This window comes from Typha angustifolia, chromosome 15, assembly GCF_048772165.1.
Source record: "Typha angustifolia cultivar Huaian chromosome 15, ASM4877216v1, whole genome shotgun sequence".
Lineage (NCBI taxonomy): Eukaryota > Viridiplantae > Streptophyta > Magnoliopsida > Poales > Typhaceae > Typha > Typha angustifolia.
Window position 1 is genome coordinate 15,735,270 of NC_133253.1, and position 21,019 is coordinate 15,756,288.

Sequence of the window (21,019 nt, forward strand, 5' to 3'; positions counted from 1 at the left end):
AAGGCAAAATTTCAAGATTAATTGTTTTGATTATAGTGTATCAAGAATAGAATAATTAGAGAATGAAACCATTTTAATCTATCAACCAAAGCCTTTGATACAAACCCTACTACATGTCATTTTCCTCCCTATAATGAAAAGGTGTGAACTGCTGATCCAAAATAATTAAAATTATTGTTTTTTATATGGTACATTGTCAGTTAAAGATAACTATTTCTCCATAATAATATATAAAATGAGTAACAATTATAGCTTTATTGGTACTCATTCCAAATTATAATCTCCATAATTGTACGTTGACGCAATCATATTGTCATAGAAAGGAGGCTATGGATGACCGTATCTAGTAGTCAATCAGCCTGCGAATAAATTTATATATATAATAAAATATCCAAGGATTAGAGGAGCATATAAGTGTTAGACTATTTAGTAGACTAGGTGAATGGTGGTGGTTTGCCAAGTTTTAGGTGACAATAGAAACTCATTAATTGTTTCAATTAGTTTCCTGGGCCATCTATTTCTCTAATTATCTTTGAAAATAAAGAATTAATTATGCTTAAACCCCAAACAATTGTCATATCTTATATAGTCTCCCTCTGGGGTTTTTTTTTTTTTTTGGGTGATATTTTGATTCTCTTAACTATTTAATATCTATCACTCTTTTAACATCATTGATGAAAAATATTAAACCATCATTTTACTCTTAATTTTTTTTTCAAATAAGAGTCAAATGGCACAAAAGAGAACAGAGAACTAATAGAATAGACCATTTAGAGAGTTTACATAGTTGAGAGATTAAAATGTCACAAAGAATAAATAAGGTCTATAATGAGGAATAATTTAGAAGATCTAAGTGTAATTATGCCAAAAATAAATATATTTTGTGCAAAGATAGCGGCGCAACTGTATGATCATGAGTAAAACTAATATGCAAATCTTTTATTTGCATTAAAAAAAGTGTTCTTTGCAAACACCTGGTTAAATGCCAGTGAAAAGATATAACATTAGCATAATACTCAATATGATTAGATGCATCCTTCAAGAACAAGATTATATATGTATCTGTGTGTGTGTGTAAACTGTAAAGGGATGAACATAAATACAACACGGTTAAATGAATATTCAAAGCGACAATGCAGCACCAGAGTAAGTTGAGAAAGATATTGTCCTTCACCAAATCTTATCATATCAAAGCAAGAAGAGTCTCAAAAGTATAAAACATGAATGCCAGAATGAAGCACATAAGATCTTTCACTACAATCATATTACATAATCAACGATACCCAGACCTCACAGAGCATGGCTTGAACTGGATACTTCTAAGAGATGCAAAACACATAAGAGTTCTCTAGCTCCTATCAGGTCAAGCCTTACCATTATTTCTGAACCCCTTATGTCTGTTATTAAGAAAGAAACAAACAAACAAAAAAGCAAAACAACAAAATAGAAAGTAAGGGTTCCTGAGGAGAGTGCACAGATCACTACTAGGTGGTGAGGATGGGAGGAAGGTAATCAGACTTGGTGCCGAGTACACGAGCCCGGGTGTCAGGGAAGAACTCCATCCCAGGCAATTCTGTCACCACACCTTCATTAGTGATTGTGATTGGGTAGCTGAGTAGGTGTCCAGGGAGATCGCGATCAAGGTTATCACTTGAGTAAAGGTCCCAGTACTTATCTGCAATCTTGTTCACCTTCTGAATGCACTCCTGACTCTCTGGGTCTAGGAAGAGATCATCAAGCATCCCGAGGTGCTCATACCACAAAGCCATACGGAAACCATGAATCTGTCCCCTAGCTGGTTGCCGGGTTGCTAGATGGAATGGCTGGTAAGCACCCATGGCAATCTCTGAGTCCCTGGCTCCATCCATTGACCTCTGATTGATGTTGGCAGACCCAATGATGATGTACTCGTCGTCAACTGAAACCAAAAATATGAAATTAGCACAATAATGCAGAAAGCCAGAAACTTATCACAAGGAGAAATCAACCAATGGCCTAATCAAGTTAATTGCTTTCACATAAATACTAAAAACACAAGTACTAAACTGTCGAAAGCCAAGATGGAGACTGTCAGACCAAAGTAGGAGCATAATACAATAACCATATAATTGTGCAATAAGAGTATTTCAGAAAAAGGTATCTCTAGCATGTAAGACATAAATTAGGGGACAAAAAGATTATGTTAAAAGAAATGATCTCATATCCTTCTAACAAACTTTGATAATAGAAATTAGCTCAGCAAGTGTCTTGGAAACTTCATTTTATATGATACATTATATCAGTATTGTAAATAACTAAAAGTAGCCTAGAATAATATAGATAGTATAGAACTAAATAATAAAATCATGCATTGAATGATGAAGTTTAGCAACCTTGACTTAGCTTATTAGGCTGAATAAAACTATTGAAGAAAATATAGCAGTAATGTGAAGTTCTTTCTACTACAGTAGCACAATAATCATGCAAAAGAGATGCTTAATTATGCAAGAAATTATTAAAAAACATACCGCTACTGAATCATGAATTCAGACTTAATGCAGAATTTCTGCACATGCTCATATTCTCCTGTTTTCTTAACTTATTCCTCCCTATAAAGGATCCGTAAATCCTGGATTATCTTCTTCTCGGTAGGAGCACTTTAATCAGATTTTTATTTTTAAATTTTTTACTTATTTATTTGGCTACAAAAAATAGATATAAAAAAAAAAAAACTACAGTTCGTTAAGACTGAACCTGAAGTCCGGCCGCAGATTATTACAGGGCACAAACCAAATTCAGCCTAAGGTTATATCAAAATCAGGTGGCTATTTGCTCAGTATAATGCTATAGTGAACAAGTACCTATCATCATCTTGGTGTGAACATAGATCATGAATCGCCTAGCCTCTTGAGCTCTGATATAATCAGTGTCTGGTTCTGGGTGCTCCTCATGTTCATATTCTCCACTCTTGTGCACCTCCCGGTTACCCAAGCAAAAGAAGGTGAGATAGTCCTTGGGGTTAGCTTCAATCCCTTTAGCTTGAAGGGCTTGTATAATGTCGGTATACATCATCTCTAATGTCCTTCTTTGCCAATCAAGAATTGCTTGAACAGAGCCACTTTCCGGAACACCCTCTGGCCACATTGGGACAACAACATAAACAGTAAACCTTTCCCCAGCTTCAATCTTACTGACAATCTTCAAAGATAGCTCCTTAGGGATCAGATGCAATGCTCCGATGTCTTCAGGTTTGATGTCATCAGCTTTCCAACCATATGAACTACCAAGGAAGTACTGATTCTCAATATAGATAAAATTCTTTGCTCTCCGAATGGCGTTTATGTAAGCATCCTGAATGCTTCTATCAATGATGTTATCTTTACCACTTACAAGTCCAGCTCTTGCAGCACCTTCTGGAGTATCAGGGAAGCCAAAGGCAGCACCTTCATCAATGGATCTGAAAAGCTGAACATGCCATGATTCTTTGTCCTCCGGGAACATCACAGGAGAGGGTGGAATGATGATGTCAGAAAGATCCCTCAGCTGTACAAGAAGATCCCTTCCTCCCTGCTTTCTCCATCTCTGCTCAAAGTTGTAAAGAACATCCCAAGCAATGGGCCCCTCTAGCCGGGAATGAATATCATGCCATGGCTCTCTTGGTCCACCTTTTGTGATAGATCCATCTGCAAAGTTTGGCTGATGGAAGTCATCATGATGAACTGTATCCAAGGTCCTGAATAGAGAATGGAACTGTGTGTCATATCTACCATCACAGAGGTCAATTCCCCCGACAAAGCTAACGATTCTCCGCTGTTGAGAACCATCGTTGGGCATCTCATGATCAACAACAACTATTTTCTGATGGTGAGTGAACATAGTTGATATCTGCAGATCCTGAACAATGCTACCTCCATCATCAGGATTTCGAGGGCACAAAACACAGTGAACATCTGTGTCACGGAAGTATATTTCAGTTTCTTGATCATGTGTTGCCATGAGACCATCTTTCTTTAGCAAACTCACTGAAGTTCTATCATCCCACACTAGCATAAGGACTCGAACACCTTCACTAGCCTTCTTCTTGAGCAGCTCACCAAGAGTAATATCTCCTCCTGGCTTTTGCCGCTGAGAGTCCCTAATCAATTTAATCTCTGTATATACTGACCAACCAGTGATGTAAATCAAATGTTGGGCATTACTGATGGCATCAAAGATGTCCTCCCAACATCTGTGAGGTTCATAGTATTTGCCATCAGCCAAAGGAATCTTAGGAATGAAATTGTCAGGGACATGTGCATCTTGGTAGAGTGTAACTTTGCATCCTTGTCTTTGTGAGAAAAAGGTATAAGGGACACCAGGGTATTTTCCACTCCGTATTCCTCTTGCCCAGTTACGGTCTTTTGTAATATCAAAGAATTGAAGTTTCACATGGATCTTAGCCCCTCCATCGAGAGGATTGCGGTCCCCATCACAGATTTCAAGCCATCTATCCACTTCCTCACCATCTAAAATCTCTCCAACAGGCAAATACGCTCTTCCAATTAGAGATGCCCCAATAGCATTAGCAATCTTGACAGTGAATATGACATTGGAAGCCATGTGCGCACAGTAAATGTGAAAGGATTCATACCAACGAGGGTTAGCAGGTTCTTTTTTTAGCTTTCTAGTCCGACCAACTCGGGCCTTCTCTAAGTCGATAGTTGCATAAAGTGCGGTGGCACCTTTGCCAAGACCCACGGTATCCCCAATTCCTTCAACAAGCTATGAGGAAGAATTAAGCATGGAAATACAAGTTAAATGAGGAAAATGAAAGAAAGAACTGGTGCAATATATCAGAAAGGAAGTTGATGCACTGACACAATGTCAAAACTCTTTGAGATTTCTAGCATGAAAAACTTCTTTAGTACTGCTTATCTACAAATTATTAGTTAAGAGAAACTAAGAACATGTAGAATTCACAGAAAAAGGATTCTCATATGTGCTAGGCTAATGTCAACTAATTAGATTTTTATGCAAACTTCCAGAGAACAGTTGACAAAATTCAAAAGAAGAATCGCATAAGCTCAAGAGCAGGAAATATAACCGCAGATTTTTAGATAGAAGAGGGGACTAGGCCAGCATTGCAACTGCAGAGAACAGAATCTGGATTCACCTAAAATCACATTGGGTTATGAACAGAAATCACCTAAAGTAATGTTGCAAAATTTGGCCTTTCCTATATCCAAGTATCAAAAGCCTAGCCCAACTAAGGACTTGTAGATTTTAACTATGCTCTAGATGGTTTTCACTATAGTGTTGCATTGGAGGATGGAACAAGTATAAAGATGACAGTAAATTAGAAGACAAACAATAAGCCAGACAAAAAAGATGCAGCAATAACCAAAGAAATTTCTGATCCTTACTACAAACTACCATAACTATGTAAAATAACAAATTCTCCACCGTCAGAGAATTAAACTATGAACTTACCATGCTAAGGCCATATTCGTCAAATTTATCTAGAAATCCATCAAATAGTAGGAATGTACACACAGATCGCTTTCATATTACAAAACAGAAATAGCTTTTGTTTTCTTTTTTTTTTTTAAGAAAACAAACTTTTTTTTTGTCTAGATTTCTTTGTGCGGATCAAAAATCTTTTTATTACCTAGATCAGTTACGACTATTAGAATATTAGACAAAAGACTATGCAAGCGGGATACCTTGCGAAAGAATTTTGGACCTCCAGCGTGAGGAAGGGAATCCGCCTCAAAGATGGTAGCATGAAGCGTTCCATGGAGAAGAATCTGAGCCATCCCTTAGCTGTAACTAAGAAAACAACACAAAATAAGACACCAAAACAATAACCAAAGAGAGCATCGACTCGTTAATCTAATCATGCAACCGCACTGAAACCAGCAGATCTGGCTTATCCAACAATAATGATACGACCAAAGAAGCCATGATCCGTAAAAATTCACTACAGAAGGACATCTATTGCTCCAAGAAGGATCTCCACTCGAATCATAGAAATAGCTACAAGAGGACCACGGAAGCATTTCCAAATCGAATCTCTAGGAGAAGATCGGAAGAAGAAGACTTACCAAGAGGCGATCGGAGATCGTAGTAAGGAAAAAAGATCTAACAAAGCTTGTGAGGTTGAGAGATGGAGACTGAGCAAATGGGCTTTTAAAGAAGAGCAAGAGGATGACACCAGATCCGAAAGAGGAGGAGAAGAGACACGGGCAACGAAATTGAGTAATAAGCTATTTGCCTTTTACCCCCTCCATTTCAGGCTTATTGTAAATTTTGAATATATAATATTTACAAAGAACACCCTGGTATGGTATGTTTAATGAAGCATATCATATCATTATTTAGGGTAAATTATAAATGGCCCCTCCCCTCGTTTGGTCTTAAATCATACTACCCCTAATCTTTCATTTGTATAGTTTATATACTAATTTAATATGAAACGATTTTCCATATAAAAATTTAATAATAAAAGTATAAAAAATTAAAAAGGAAATACTGACGGATTTAACGCTAATTTAATCATAATTTTATGCGTGGCATAAAAGAATATACTAAGAAACCATGTTTATCTTTTTTTTAATATTTAATTAATTTTATTTTTAAGAATAATTAAGACTAACTAATTAAGTTCGGATTAAAAAATACTAGATAAATCACTGATAAATTTAATATTTTACATAAATATGTTGATTAGATTAGTGTATTATTTCATTAACTTATACATGTTACTTTGAATTTATTTGATATTTCTATCTAAAAGTAAAACATTAATTTTGTCAGTATTTTAGTGGCATCTCAGCAAGATGTTATTCATTCATTAGTTTATGATTCTTTGGTTGATTGAATTTTAGGGAAAAATACAAAATAAGTACTTGTTTGTTTTATCCTTTTGTTTTATTCTTCTTAAAACTACTTTATATAGTTTGATATTTTTTTTTATAAGTATAATCTATATGGTTTGTAACTTTATATAGGGTAATTATGTCTGCACCTTCTGAACTATATCCCATTTTTATGGGACCCCTAAACGTTTTAAGGTTATAATGTCCCTTTTAAACTTTAGATCTAAATGAAAAAGGCAAACGCAAGTGACAAAATATACCTAATGACAATTATACCCTAACATATCATAATTTTTATTAAGTTTTAAATTAAAATATCAAATAAACTTATTCTCTTCTCTTTGTCTCCACTTGTCTTAGACCTCTGTAGGCATCGGGCAACAGGGCGACAGCAGCGAGCTTGTCAAGACCTCTCATCACATGTGGCGCGGCAGCAAGCTCACTCATGGTGGAGACCTACCAACGCCCTCACTTGGAGAGGGAGAGAATGGAAGCGAGGGAGAAAATAGAAGGTAGAGGAGAATGAAAATGAGGGTCGTGACGGTGAAGGAGAGGGGAGAAAGAAGATTAAAAATAATAAGAAGAAAATTTAAATTTTCATTAAAATATTTTTATCATAATTTAATTAATGGGTCATATAAAGATTACAAGAGCATTTATGTCATTCGAAATTAATTACGTCTGATATAGCTACCACGTAAGCTGACTCACCCAATTTTTTTCACGCTATACTAACAAAAGGGTGACATTAAAAAATTTCTAAATTTCAAATGGAACATTATAACCCCAAAAAATATTCGGAGACCATAAAAACCGGATATAATTTAGGAGTTCAGACATAATTAACTCTTCTATATAATCGCTCGTTTTGATTTTACTTTTATAATTGTTCTATTAAAAAAATAGAACAATTTTTTAAAAGGTAATAAACTAAAAGGAGGGATTATTTCTCATGAAAATTAAGCCCTCATTTACTTATAATATAAGAAAAAAAAATTATTATGGTATAAATCTCTTAACTAAGCAACCACTTATCTCAATATTAGTATAGTAATATCCTTTTTCTCTTTCCTCATCCTTTATTCAATATTTTTATATTTGTCAATTACTATCTTACCCTTAATGTTATCAGTAGGTATCAACCATCATTTCAATCGCTATTTTCTGAACTATTATTTCAACTTTATATCACATCAAATTTAATTATTATATATTATATAATTTAAAAATAAATAAATTAATATTTTATATTAATATTAAAAATTAGTATAACTGTAATTGATATTAAACTTATTTTAGAAAATATATTCTTTATAGCATCTTTTATAATGTTATTAGTGATTAGAGTATGGTTAGTACTAGTATTTAGTCCCTAAATTATTATTATCTTTTAATTTTGTTTTTAAAACGTAGATTCTTTGACTTATTAGTTATAAAGGGTTTATATAAATATTTTTCTTAGTTCAAGGTTGAATATGAATAATAAAACAGATTAAAAAGGGTGTACGCGTAAAGTTTAATTAAAGTCGCGTAGTTTAGGGGGGGTAAATGTAATTATCATAAAGTTTTAATTAAAGTGATCGATCCAAATATCCAATGTCGGCAGGAAGGGGAAGAGATAAAGGCATGCTTATTTAATGACTAAAGATAAGGGGGGCCCACATGTGGTCCCCACCATTTCTCGCTTTTCTTATTGGAAGAAGGGGAAAGGCCATGTCCCTGTATTTGTTTCAATTACATTTCCAACCCTGCATTACGTGTTTATTATGTTTGCTCAAAAAACACCCGATATTTAACTATTATTATCGTTCACATCTTACTATAAGAAAAGCAAAGCAAAACTTTTTTACATGATAGGATGTCGACGATAATAAGAGTAAAACTAGGGTGTAAGTTGTAAAGTTCCGGAGATACAAAGAAAAAAAGAAGAAGAGAGAGGGTGTGAATTAAATAAAGTTATCCAGGAGTTCATTTGCTGTGAGAAGGGTACAGACGGAGACGTGGTCACGTGGACGGGAAAAGGTCTCGATCGGAGACAAATTGAACTAAGAGGAAAGACGTGCGGCTGCCGTCGTGCCAACCCATCGATTTCTAGTTTAATTCCTATTTTTGACTTTTGGATAACGCCAATCCCTCATCCACTCATTTTACCTTTGGATATTTTACATAATTACCACTAAAAACTTGTAGAATATCATACCAACCCTTAATCCAAGAAGATGTAACATGGACTCAGATCGGAGGAGCAGTTCGATAGTGCGACTATATGGAGCAATGTCTCAACGATATCTAGTTCGGAATGATATATATAATTTGAATACTAGACTGAACGGCTTAGTATATTGGTTAAACTTTAATAGAACCAAAATACATCTGTATCGTTGTAATTTTTAGGTCAATTTGGATATAACTAATCAAGATTATAAAAAAGGGAGATCTAACTAATATAGTAATGTTATGTTTTAAGTGATGGGTCATGGCATAGAGAATTAAAGTATAATTTAGTTAACAGTCAATTGATAGGGCTATCTAGTCTTAGTCTTAGACAGGTGACACTAGGATGCCTTAGAATATTTTAGTACTTAGTCAGATAAGAGTGTAGTATATAAAAATATACAGACTATGGAATAGTAACGTATGATATCCTACACGTGGTTAGGATGCCTTGGGTGAAAGGTAAAATATAATTCATAGAAAGATGGTAATTATTAATAATGATAATAATGCATTACGTAAAATATACAGTGGGTTTTAGTAAGCTATTTCTCTAGATATAATATCAGGCAAATTACAATTTATTCCTCATTGATTTTAACACTAATATATTTTTACTATGAATAAATAGCAAAATGATTCAACTACCTCTCTATCTACAAATAGGGGTGTAAGCGAGCTTAGCTTGAAAGTAATTTCGAGCCTTAGAATTGGTCTCAAGCTCGGCTTAGCTCAACTTTGAGCCGAGCCCGAGCTGAACCAGATTGAGCTCAAGCTGAGCTCGAGCTTGAAATGAGTCTATTATTAAGTCTTATTCAAATTGAGCCAGACCAAGCTAGATTAAGTCCAAATCGAGCCAAAGAAGAAAGGAGGAGGAGGAGGCGGTGGCATCGCGGTGGCTTGCCACTTCTGAAGGAGAAGAAGAAGAAGGAGGGGGATGAGGAGGAGGCGGGGCACAGCGACGGCTTGCCACTATCGAAGGAGATGGAGGTGGAATTGCTATTATAGAAAAAGAAGGAGGAGGAGGAGGTGCAACACAGCGGAGGATAAGACGGCACCCTTTATATTGAGCCAATCAAGCTGAACCTGAGTGAGCCGGTTCCAGCTCAGACTTGGCTCGATATTAATTTTGAACCGGTTTTAGTGACTCGGGCTCGACTTAGCTTTGACTGAGTTAAGCCGAACTTGAGTTTCAACCGAGTTGAGCTCAAGCCAAGCTCAAGCCACTGGTTGAGCTTGATAGCCCTATCTACAAATCAAACTATATTTCTATTAAAATAATTAAGTTTTTATTTTAATGTCCCAGTTAACTGTTGATCAAACTTGAACAAAAGGCTGAGAGAAACTAATCAAACTACGGAAGAGATGAGCTCGTAGGCGATGACAAAGTTGTCAAGAATATATTGACCGTTCATTTGCTATCCCATCATTTCAATGCCGACAATGGGTCGGTAGTAGAATTACAATGTGATTATTTGGTAAGTAGAATGAATGCCTTCTAGATGATGAAATGATGAAGATGATGATGATGATGATGATGGTGGGGTTTTGACAAACTTTATAATTTATATAGGAATATTTTAGTCCAAGTAGAAGCAGTCGATGAGATCGCATTCACATCAGGAGCAGGAGCAAAGTAATTGGATGGATTTATGGCGGGAAGTCCAATTCAAAGTTGCAGCTCCAGGCCGGCAAATGGCTGATGTTCTCACCTTCATTCTTTTTTCTTTGGGTTCTTATAATTCCTTTTATTTGACTGTTTCTTTCTCTTATGTATTGGCTGAGTACTGCTCCAAACTCCATAACTTTCATGTCAATTTTTCCTTTGTTTTTGTTTGATGGGGAAAGCTACAGGTGAAGATCGAAGTATAGTAGTAAACAAGTCGTAAAGACAGGAGAGGTTACATGTTTATCTGTTGGTTTGGCTTAATTGTATTAAATTTCATGTAGTTTCAAACTTAAATATTTTAAATTAAAGTTTAACTATTAATTTGTCATAATCTGGGGTATGTTGACGCAAATAATTTCTATATGGATCTGATTAGATTATTGAACTTAAATCATTGAACAATTCTCCCCCCCTAAAGAAGCCCCTTATTTTATTCTCCTGTCCCATCATTGAGCTCTCTGTTTTTCTTACCAAGGATCGAGAAGCAAAAAACTAAGTCTTGGATTGCAGCTGAGGAATAAAACAGTGGGGTAATACGATCTGCAAAGAAGATATCAAATAATAACAGTAGTATAGAGAATTAATAACTTGATGACATGAACATCTACCTAACATTGACTCATGCATGATAGCCTTTCAGTTTATTTTGCCGACAAAGTTAAGAGTTACGATGCACCAAACAACTTGACCAATAAACTTCTGATTTAGCAGTGACACAAGGCATTATAGATTAAAAAGGGAAAAAAAATGCAACATTATGCTATGAATAATTAAATAATGAGAAAAGAAACATACAAATCCAAGATTTATATCTCATAGTCACTTTTCCTGTTAGTTTCCTAGATTCTACCTGAAAGAAAATGAGGGTTGATATTTCAAGGTAGCATTCCCATGCATACCCTTTCTACAATCAAGTGTTCAGGAGCATTAAGCGATAACATTCCACATCATACATCAACTCTTATCCTCCAAAAAGTTCACAATCACCTACATGATCCTTTAAGTTCATCTGTTACATTTGGAAGAATGAAAAAATAAAACCTGCAACTTCTAATATATACACGTGTGATGTGTCACATAGCTCACTTCATTCATCAAAAGTACTACCGAGTTGCTAACTGTCAGAAGGCATCTTGAGCTACCGATCCCAAAATGAACTTGTTACCCATGATTCCAAATTGCTTAAATCATCATTCCGGGTTAGAATTGGCACAATTAGGTAAAATCCTTGAATTGCTGCATTGGCAAAAAGTCGCCAAAGTGAATAACATTTTTCTTCTCAAATGGTTCAAAAGAAAGTTCGATTCCAAATATCCACTCAAGCATACTTTCTATTCTTTCCATTACTAACCAGTTAAGGACCGGGTAAGTACTTCGAACTCATGGGCTCCCATAGAACAGCAGCCCCAACAGAGAACAGCTTCTTGTTCCCTCATTCACGAAAGGTAATTGTTATTAAATCTTCCATTCTAGATGCCCTTCCAACCTGACGCGCATACTCATCCATAAAATTTGCCATGTCAAAGATTATCCCTTGCTTCTCATTCTAGCAACTGCAACAACATATGATAAAAAATGGACAGAGCCACCTTTCCGCCAGAGCAAGAATCCCCATAAACCAAACTCACTCTTCTTTCTATTACTGACCAGGTAAATATCAAATAGTTTTGAATTTGCATGCTCCTGCATACTTAAGATATTGCATGAGGTCCCAGGACAGCTTCCTGTCCCATCTTTGACAAAGACAACTACTTGTTCCTTCAATTTCCAGATTCACATCCAAGTTGACGAGTACACTCAATCATGATATTCTGCAAGCCAAAGATTATCTATCACCTGACAATTCCTTATGATAACATGTAGAGTTACCTTAGTTACATTTCTCCAATAGCAAGAACCCTATAAACCATACTTTCTCTTATTTCTATTATTGACAGTGTATGTACTGGCTAAGTACTTTGAGTTTGCAAGTTCCCGTGGAACAACAGTTCCTGCAGATTTTAGATTCTGCACAAGCTCCCTGAACAGCTTCTTGTCCCCCTCATTCACAAAGACAATTGCTGTTCCTTCTTGTCCCATTCTAGATGCCCTTCCAACCTGATGAACATATTCATCCATAGAATTCGGCATGTCAAAGATTATCACCTGGCGTACCTTCAAAAGATCTACTCCACGTCCCAGAACTCCAGTAGAAACAATCACTGGGATTTCTCCCATCAAGAACATTCTCAAAATGTCCCTCCTATCCTTCATTGTCTTCTCTCCATGAATAGAAAGAGCTCTCAACCCAGTAGCAACATTAATTGCTTCAGATAAAAGATCAGCTCCTACTCTTGAACCCACAAACACTACAACAGGAGGCTTATAGTGCTGCTTGCTCATCAATATCTCGAAGAGCTTTTGCTTCTTCTGTTTAGATTCTACCCAAATGGCAATCTGCTTCACGGACTTGCTTGATCTACTTGGCTTCCCACAAGATATGTATATCAAATCTTTAGCAATTGTGTTTGCCATCTTCTCAACCTCTCGAGAAATCGTTGCTGAGAACATCAATACTTGAGGATGTGAAAGTGCTTGAAAGATTTGCATAACCTGATCTTGGAATTCTTTCTGCAACATACAATCCACTTCATCCAATACTAGGAGAGAAACCTCGCTAAGTTCAACATCGTATTTGGAAAGGAGATCAATCAATCTGCCTGGTGTGCCCACAATTAACTCGACACCATTCTGTATACGGTAGATTTGCCCAGCTAAGGCTTCTCCACCAACAACAAGGGCAGTCTTAAAAGGCAGACCCTTTCCAAGCACCTTTGCTTGCTCTTCCACCTGCACACATAGCTCTCTAGTTGGAGCAAGAACCATTGCCAAAGGGTTCTTCTCCTCTGTGAGACACTTTGAACGAATTCGTGTACAATGAGAAACAATAGGAACTAGAAAAGAAGCTGTTTTCCCAGAACCAGTGTCAGCAGAAACAAGCAAGTTTTTATTAAGCAGTGCAGCAGGGATGGATTGCATTTGAACTGGAGTTGGAATAATATACCCTGCAGTTTCAAGATTTTGTTCAAGCTTTTGAGGGAGATCACATGAAGTGAAAGACAACACAGGATCAGGAACGAACTGTCCCTTCACACAGATGTCAATCTTGCTTCTCAAAGATTCAATCTGGGCCCTGTTTAAGCCCTGCGAGATAGTTATATTGTCATCTCTGACATAAAAACACTCATCACTCATGGGAATATTTACACGGCGGGGAGGTCTCAAAGCTGGCTTTGTAGTATCAGCATGCCTGGAAAGGAGAATGTTTTTGCATTCCATGCTGCAAATGTCATCATCAGTCTTATCACATATGTACTCCCCATAACGTCCACAAATAGCACAACGTGGCTCCCCAGGAAGGGCTTCTCTCTGTTCACAGCTTCTCTCCTTCACAGGTAATTCTGAATGAGAAACTTCACAGTTAATCGATGCTTTAAATTCTGCATTTCATATACAATGCAGGTATAAAAATGCTTTCTACTTGGGATTTATGGGCCAGCAACTAATGCAGTAAATTCACAACTCTACGGGTAATGTTGAAGTTCAGTTGTTGGACATGAAAGGATGATAGAAATATCATTGGTGAATAACCCTATCCAAAACGACAACGCAATTAGAACTTGTAGGACAAATTACAGTGAGCACTTCTTATGAAAGTCCCAGGTCTATTTCCTTCAAATTACATATTCTAGCAACCGGAAGCATTAATTTTCTTTCAGTAAAAGTTTCATGACCTAAAAGAAAATATTTATGAAAAGCATATAAAATGATGCACATGATTATTCTACGTTATGCTTATAAGATGAATAAAGTTGATGTAAGTTCAACTAGATACATTTACAGAATCCTGAGATGGGATGTGAAACCAACAAACTCTAGGCACCACACACAATGGAGGCAGTGAAAGGAAACAAACAAGATCATAGTATCATACTAGTTATTACCTGCAGCAGAAGAATCAGTCAAATTATTCTCATTGCTCTCCATTCCGGTGCTAGCAAGACTCCCAAGAAATGATGAAACAAGTGAACTGTGTAAACGACAAATAGTTATGTTAACAGGGTTCAATTATTAGTTTCAATCTCTCCTCTTAGATATTAGTGTATTACCCTTGAAATTAAATATGAATAAAAGAAAATAGTCAAGAAAAGAAACAATATAGTCACTTACAAAAGTTCATGCACAGGAAAATGGTAGTCACTCACAAAATTTATGCACAGAAAAATTATAGATAATGACACCTTATCCAGAAGATCAAGCAGGAACAGGAAAGAAAAAACCCCTGGAATGTATAACCAGAGTGTTGACAATGCAAATATAAATGTTCAAGGAAATTGAACAATAAAAATAGAGTTCTAAATCAACTGCAGCTCCAAAATAGTCAAATTACTAGATATCCAAAATAGCATTTTAAGGGTATCGATTTTGCTGATTAATTTGTATATAACCAAAATGGCTCTGTAAAATATTCACAAGAGTTCTAAGGGTTAGAAATTTACCTTCCTGTTGTGAGAGGAAAGATATAATCCATCATATAAAATACTTTTACATAGTCAAATACAAAATTTAAGACCATCAATATAGATCGACAAACAATATATATTTCTTATTTTTCATTAAAACCATACCAATCTTAAGGCCTGCCATCAATGTTGTGAAAAGAAATTATGCGAGCACCTATGTAGTTTAGCAGTAAATTTATTAAAAACAATCTATATTATATATATAATTTCAAAAACATAGCAAATTGAGCATTTTACAGGTTATTAAACTAATAAATAGGTATATGTAGCTACAATGTATACATAGACAATCATCTTTATAAAAAAAAAAATTTTAAAAAAAAACTCTCCTCGAACAAGATTAAACTTCACAATCATGCGATTTTTTCTCGAGTAAACCAACAAGTAGACATCTTTGACAAAAAAAGATGAGTTGATTACTCCCCCCACCACCATATTAATCAGTAAATAGGTATCAGCAATGTTATATGCATCATTTGCATCCAGTATGTAAATGATTAGTATTCAGTTAAACAATCTCATTCACACGGTCTCAAATCGGCCTTTAAATCCTCAAGAATTGCCCCCCGCGAGAAGCGGAAGAGGACGAGAGGATTTAAGAGAAAATAGAGCGAGTTAAAGAGAGAGAAGAATTGGGATCGTACCTGTGGAGGTCTTGTTAAAGGAGAAGAAGGCGAGGATAGTAATGGGACTTACTTGTTCCTCTTAGAAATAGGGGTTTACCGGGTTGGGCATAGTCAAAACGGATCGGATTGTGGAAAGCTTATATCCGTATCCACTTATATTTTCTATTTTCCTTATAGCATAATTAGTATATATTTATGAAAACATATTTCAGATTCACATAAAAAAATAAAAATGATGTCATATTCTTCTCTTATTTTAATATTTTATAATATTTTAAATTATAAATAAATAAATAAATCAGATAATATACTTTATTTTGTAACAATTCTCTAATTACTGCTACTATGAAATTAAAAATATCATTAATAGGATACCTAATTACCAAAATGCACTATTTTGTTAGAAATAATAAGAGAGTATGAGTACTCCCTTGAAGCTATGTTACTGTAGTTAGAAAAGATTTCAATGACATTTTCAGAATATTTTATTTTATTTTATTTCCTAGTTTATATATGATCATTATTAATGGATATTTTACTCTGTAAAATATTAAGAATGACTGAATTATAATCCGCTATAAATGCTACTATTTTTTAGAAATTTTAGGGCGATGTTTGAGCCTTAACATTTTGTATCGATTTGCTAGTCTGCGTGACACTCTACCTTCTTCACAAGATAAAATAAATTTTAAAGTAAAGATAATATAAAAATAAAAATAATATTTTAATAAGAGAAAAACAAAATTTATTGAAATATATTTCAATGAATTTGGATCCAATTTCACAATCTACTCGGTTGGATCCGATCCACTTACACCCTGACCTTCAACTTCGACCCTTCTCCTCTGGTGCTATCCGCGTTCTTCGTCGAACTCAACCATGAGCGGCCGCTCCCCTATGCTACCCCAGAAGCGTCCCCGGCCACCCTCCTCCGCCTCCTCTACCCCATCCCTCCCGGAGCCGGAGCGCCTCATCTACGGCCTCATCAAGCCCCGGGAGAACATGGGGATACTGATCGCCGACATCAGGAAGGAGACCAACCTCCCCTCCGCCATCGTCCGCAAAGCCCTCAAATCCCTTCAGTCAAAGAACCTCGTCAAGGACGTCGTCAACGTCCACAACAAGATCCAGAAGATTTACATGGCCGTCGAGTTCGAGCCCTCTAGGGAGATCACCGGCGGCACCTGGTACTCCGACGGCAACCTCAACATGGATTTCATCAGCGATGTGCGAAACAAGTGCTTGGCGCAGATCACGAAGCTTAGGGTTACCACCATCGAGGGCATTTGGAAGGGGATTCAGAGATCGGAGGGTAGTAAGATGGAGATTACTCTCCAGCAGATCGTGGAGATCGTTCAGGCCTTGGTTTTGGATAAGGAGGTGGATGAGGTGAAGAGCAGCGGGGTGGGAGAGTTCGCGGCGGTGCCTGCCGGGAAGATTTGCTATAAGAAGTCGGAGCGAGCGGCTAGTAGCGTCGGGGCTTTGGCTATGTTGCCGTGCGGCGTGTGCCCGCGGATAAGTGAGTGCACGCCGGATGGGGTTATCTCGCCGAAGACTTGCGTCTACTACAACAAATGGCTTCAATTGGAGTTTTAGATTTGAAGTGGTGAGTTCAGGGGAGAAGAAGTCATGGTCTCTTTCTGATGAATGATATGCAAAGGTATAATTTTGTTTCTTTCTTCTGCTATTTATTTTGATTCCACTGCATTTCTCACTGAAAACGGTAACTGTATGTTGTATACACTCTATGTAAGCTTTAGTGGTAGAACAAGTAGAAACATCTGAACAAGATTAAATTAAAGAAATAATGTAATCACTTATCACTTGTCACTTGATCACACCTGCCATCATGGCATATAAAATTGTGTTATGGAGAAATACAAACAACAAATGTTTTCATATATAGCACACAGTAGAAACCATACACGCAACTTTATTTGTCTTAAATTGTAATAGTTTTATCTATGGACTACTAACTACTAGATGCACTTGCCTACTGCTTATTCATCTTATGGTTCTTTCACTTGATACGTTATTGATTTGTGCACTACTTTTGGTAGTTGAATGCCATAAATCTATTTTGCTGATGATGTTTGATAGAACTTTTCATTTATATTTGTATATCATGGTTAATTATGGGAGTTAGAACATATAGTCCAATATGACAGTCTTGTTCTAATCTATTTAGCTACAAATTACAAACTTCTATGACTTACTATCAAGAGACTTTGTTAAGGTTGGAGTCTGTCAGAAGACTAGCATTATTCTGTTACTTGGAAATTTCTAGGGAGAGGCAGTTTTGATTTAAAATGCCAGGAAGGCAAGGTTTGAAAATAATTTAATAATGTAGGATGCGAGGTGGAAATTTCCCTATTGGATATTTATTTTGTCAAAATCTATTATGAGGTTCTTGTGATAGCTGAAATGATAATGTTTTCTCTACGTCAATCAAAAGGATGAAAGCGTAAGCTTTGCAACTTTTATTTGTGTAGTAAATCTGACAGAATCATTAGGTACTGGGGTGATCCCCGAAGTGAAAACTTAGATGGACTCAGATGGAGTAGTCTTTTCTTCCTCTAGGAGAATCTTCCATCAAACCCTGTTTCTTTTGGATAATGGGGAAGTAAGAAACTGCTCCAAGTTATAACCTGAATGAATCAACTACTTGTAATAGTTTGAAGCAAATATATTTACAAAAATATGGTCATAAAATGAACCAGTCTGCTGCTTCAAAACCAGAACATTGGAGTTGGAGATTTTGGAATCTTACATGCTTACTGCTTGTTTATCTGATGCGAGTTGTTAAGAGGAATTGTCAGGTTTATAATGCTCATCCTTCTAGGAAAGCCTGATTGTGAAGGTACTACATCTTTTTTGTTTTTACATCTAGATTTGGTGGAAGAAGTCATGAGTAAGTGTAATATACAGGTATTTCTGTCATGAAGCTGAGAAGCTTGGACAACCACAACTAAGATGATTAACCCTAGTGGGATACACAAAAGTTCATGTGCTTGCAGGTTCAGACAGTATACGCCTAGCTTGTAGCAAGTTTTTATATAATGTATTGATTTTGTTGTGTATCTCTTTTTTGCTTGCAGCTACATGATAGGAATTAACATATTTGAAATTTAATTTATGGCTCCTTGGATGCCATCCATTTCAACTTGATTTTGCATATTTTAAGCACTAAAGATAATTCCAGTAGTGTCCTTCTTTTGATTGATGATATTACTGCATGCCGGTATATTGAGTTGTCAAATTCTCTCTCCCTGTTTGTACGAATTGTCGTCATTGTATACCTCTATGGTGTCACTTAAATTATACATTTGATTTTTGGCATACTGCCGCATCTGAGCATGATGTCAGACATCTTTCTCTTTATAGTGCATCTATCCATGTGAATATAATATTGGTGATGCATTACTCACGACTGCAGCTTCTAGGATATATATCAAGTATCAACTGTTTACTTATATTCTGCAGCATTTTCGCAATAACAATTCTGAGTGTGATAATCCCTGTCATTATATTCATAGCTTTATAAGTAGTCATGCTGCATGTTGTATAGTTTTTATTGTTAGGATATTTTTTTTTGCAGTTCGCTTCATAAATTGCATGTGAATTTTCTCGTCCAAAATTATTCTGACTTAAGAGTTTGTATTTGCATATTTCATATATAACTCAAATCTCTGACACTGCAGAATTATCGTTCTGAGCATGCTCCCCTCCCAAACACTGAAAGGGGCATCCATCCTAAGCTTGTGGATCCACTTTTATGCACTGAAAGTGAATTAGTTTTCTTCTACAAAGGTGGACTTCTGCAATGAAGTTCTATTTGCAGTAATCCATGGTGAAACAAGGCGACATGATCAAACTGTTCCTGTAATTTGCCCATCAACAGAGTAGTTGCTATTGCTATGTGGATAAACAACTTTTCACATACTTAAACTGGTTCATTCATGTTTCTTCTTGTTGTATGAGTATACTCTTTTAAGTAGCTTGTTCTTGTATTCTGTTGGCTAAGATTTGTATTGCCTTTATTTTTCAAGTGAATAAGAAGTTATACTACTTGAAGCCAAAAATGAGCAAAATCTATTTCTCGCAGTTACTTGATCCATTTTCACAGGATCTCTTTTTGGGGATATCTGGGTGATTCGAACAAGAATTATCCCAAGGATCTAACACTTGTAATAGAGCTTATGACTGGCTTAGTGAGCAATAACCATCCTAATAAAGACCTCAATTATAACATCTCTAAAACAAAAACAAGAAAGAAATAATAATAAAGCTTGTCCGAGCGGAGAATGAACAGTAAAATGGGTTCGAAATTAATTTATCTATTATACTAATATATATTATGTATAGATCTAATAGTTCTTAACACCGCATAATTATTATTTAAAATTTTAATAAACCTTGGTCCAATTCAAGCTTAAATCAAACTTGAACCTACTGACTTGATTAAGGATTAATTTAAGATTGAATTGGACTTGCGTTTAGCTCATCTAAAGCTCGAGCTCTGATCAAACTCAAATTCGACTCGAATTGAGCTCGGTTTGATAGAATCAAATCTGAGCATGAACATAATTTTAGAGCCTAAAATCTAATTTCGAGCTAAATTTAATCATACCCAGGCTCCCATAGACCCTAGCTATATCAGATTTCAAGCCAAGATTAAAGATAAATGCAAGGGGAAAGATAGGTCGTAATTTTTGCATGCATGTTTTCTGCCACTTTTCTACTTGATTTATAGTTGTTGAATTAAAATGTAATTAAAGTTTCTCAAGGACTTGTGTAATAATTATAACTCGATTACACTTGAGGACTAAACCCTTTTAGGTTAATCCTAGCTGAGACTATAGTTGCACTTAAGGAGAGTAGAAAACCATTATGGCAAGCATTAGACAACCCTAATCAACAATGTATAAAAGGGAGGCCAGAGAAGGAGGAGGTAATTAATGAGCCATTGTTTTGGAAAGAAATGAAGCAAATAAGGAAGCATCTAAAACGCTCCGGAAGGCGAATAATATATCCGGGAAACTCTCGTTATCCTAGCCGGATAACTTGGTACTATAATTAATTAGTTTGAACTTTATCCCGAATAAGTTTAAG

At 35.9% G+C, this 21,019-nt stretch overlaps 3 protein-coding genes across 7 annotated transcripts; 1 reads left to right on the forward strand and 2 right to left on the reverse strand.

Annotated features, from left to right (window-relative positions):
* Nucleotides 1-1,225: 1,225 nt before the first annotated feature.
* Nucleotides 1,226-6,217, reverse strand: LOC140777272 (phospholipase D alpha 1). 2 transcript variants are annotated; one of them, XM_073121280.1, is made up of 4 exons: nt 6,063-6,217; nt 5,682-5,781; nt 2,841-4,740; nt 1,226-1,918 (listed from the first exon to the last, which is right to left on the reverse strand). In XM_073121280.1, the coding sequence occupies exons 2-4, from the start codon at nt 5,772-5,774 to the stop codon at nt 1,485-1,487; spliced, it is 2,427 nt and encodes an 808-aa protein (XP_072977381.1). In that variant the 5' UTR covers nt 5,775-5,781; nt 6,063-6,217; the 3' UTR covers nt 1,226-1,484. The 2 variants fall into 2 exon arrangements, with proteins under 2 accessions (XP_072977381.1, XP_072977380.1); XM_073121279.1 differs by having other exon boundaries at nt 5,682-5,787.
* Nucleotides 6,218-11,507: 5,290 nt separating this feature from the next.
* Nucleotides 11,508-15,959, reverse strand: LOC140779851 (DEAD-box ATP-dependent RNA helicase 41). Its single transcript, XM_073125147.1, has 3 exons — nt 15,926-15,959; nt 14,703-14,788; nt 11,508-14,159 (listed from the first exon to the last, which is right to left on the reverse strand). The coding sequence occupies exons 2-3, from the start codon at nt 14,743-14,745 to the stop codon at nt 12,619-12,621; spliced, it is 1,584 nt and encodes a 527-aa protein (XP_072981248.1). The 5' UTR covers nt 14,746-14,788; nt 15,926-15,959; the 3' UTR covers nt 11,508-12,618.
* A 754-nt stretch (nt 15,960-16,713) lies between these two features.
* On the forward strand, nt 16,714-19,989 carry LOC140779767 (uncharacterized). Of its 4 annotated transcripts, XM_073125021.1 has the most exons (4): nt 16,714-17,567; nt 18,628-18,767; nt 18,836-18,924; nt 19,609-19,989. In XM_073125021.1, the coding sequence occupies exon 1, from the start codon at nt 16,787-16,789 to the stop codon at nt 17,501-17,503; it is 717 nt and encodes a 238-aa protein (XP_072981122.1). In that variant the 5' UTR covers nt 16,714-16,786; the 3' UTR covers nt 17,504-17,567; nt 18,628-18,767; nt 18,836-18,924; nt 19,609-19,989. The 4 variants fall into 4 exon arrangements, with proteins under 4 accessions (XP_072981122.1, XP_072981121.1, XP_072981123.1 ...); XM_073125020.1 differs by having other exon boundaries at nt 18,628-18,924; XM_073125022.1 differs by lacking the exon at nt 18,628-18,767.
* Nucleotides 19,990-21,019: the final 1,030 nt, after the last annotated feature.

Coding starts and splice junctions, on each gene's coding strand:
- LOC140777272 (XM_073121280.1), bottom strand. CDS start 5,774: ATGGCTCAGATTCTTCTCCATGGAACGCTTCATGCTACCATCTTTGAG. Junction 4,741..5,681: donor GTCCAAAATTCTTTCGCAAG/GTATCCCGCTTG, acceptor TCTTCCTCATAG/CTTGTTGAAGGAATTGGGGA. Junction 1,919..2,840: donor TCACACCAAGATGATGATAG/GTACTTGTTCAC, acceptor TTTTGGTTTCAG/TTGACGACGAGTACATCATC.
- LOC140779851 (XM_073125147.1), bottom strand. CDS start 14,745: ATGGAGAGCAATGAGAATAATTTGACTGATTCTTCTGCTGCAG. Junction 14,160..14,702: donor GACTGATTCTTCTGCTGCAG/GTAATAACTAGT, acceptor TTTCTCATTCAG/AATTACCTGTGAAGGAGAGA.
- LOC140779767 (XM_073125020.1), top strand. CDS start 16,787: ATGAGCGGCCGCTCCCCTATGCTACCCCAGAAGCGTCCCCGGCCACCC.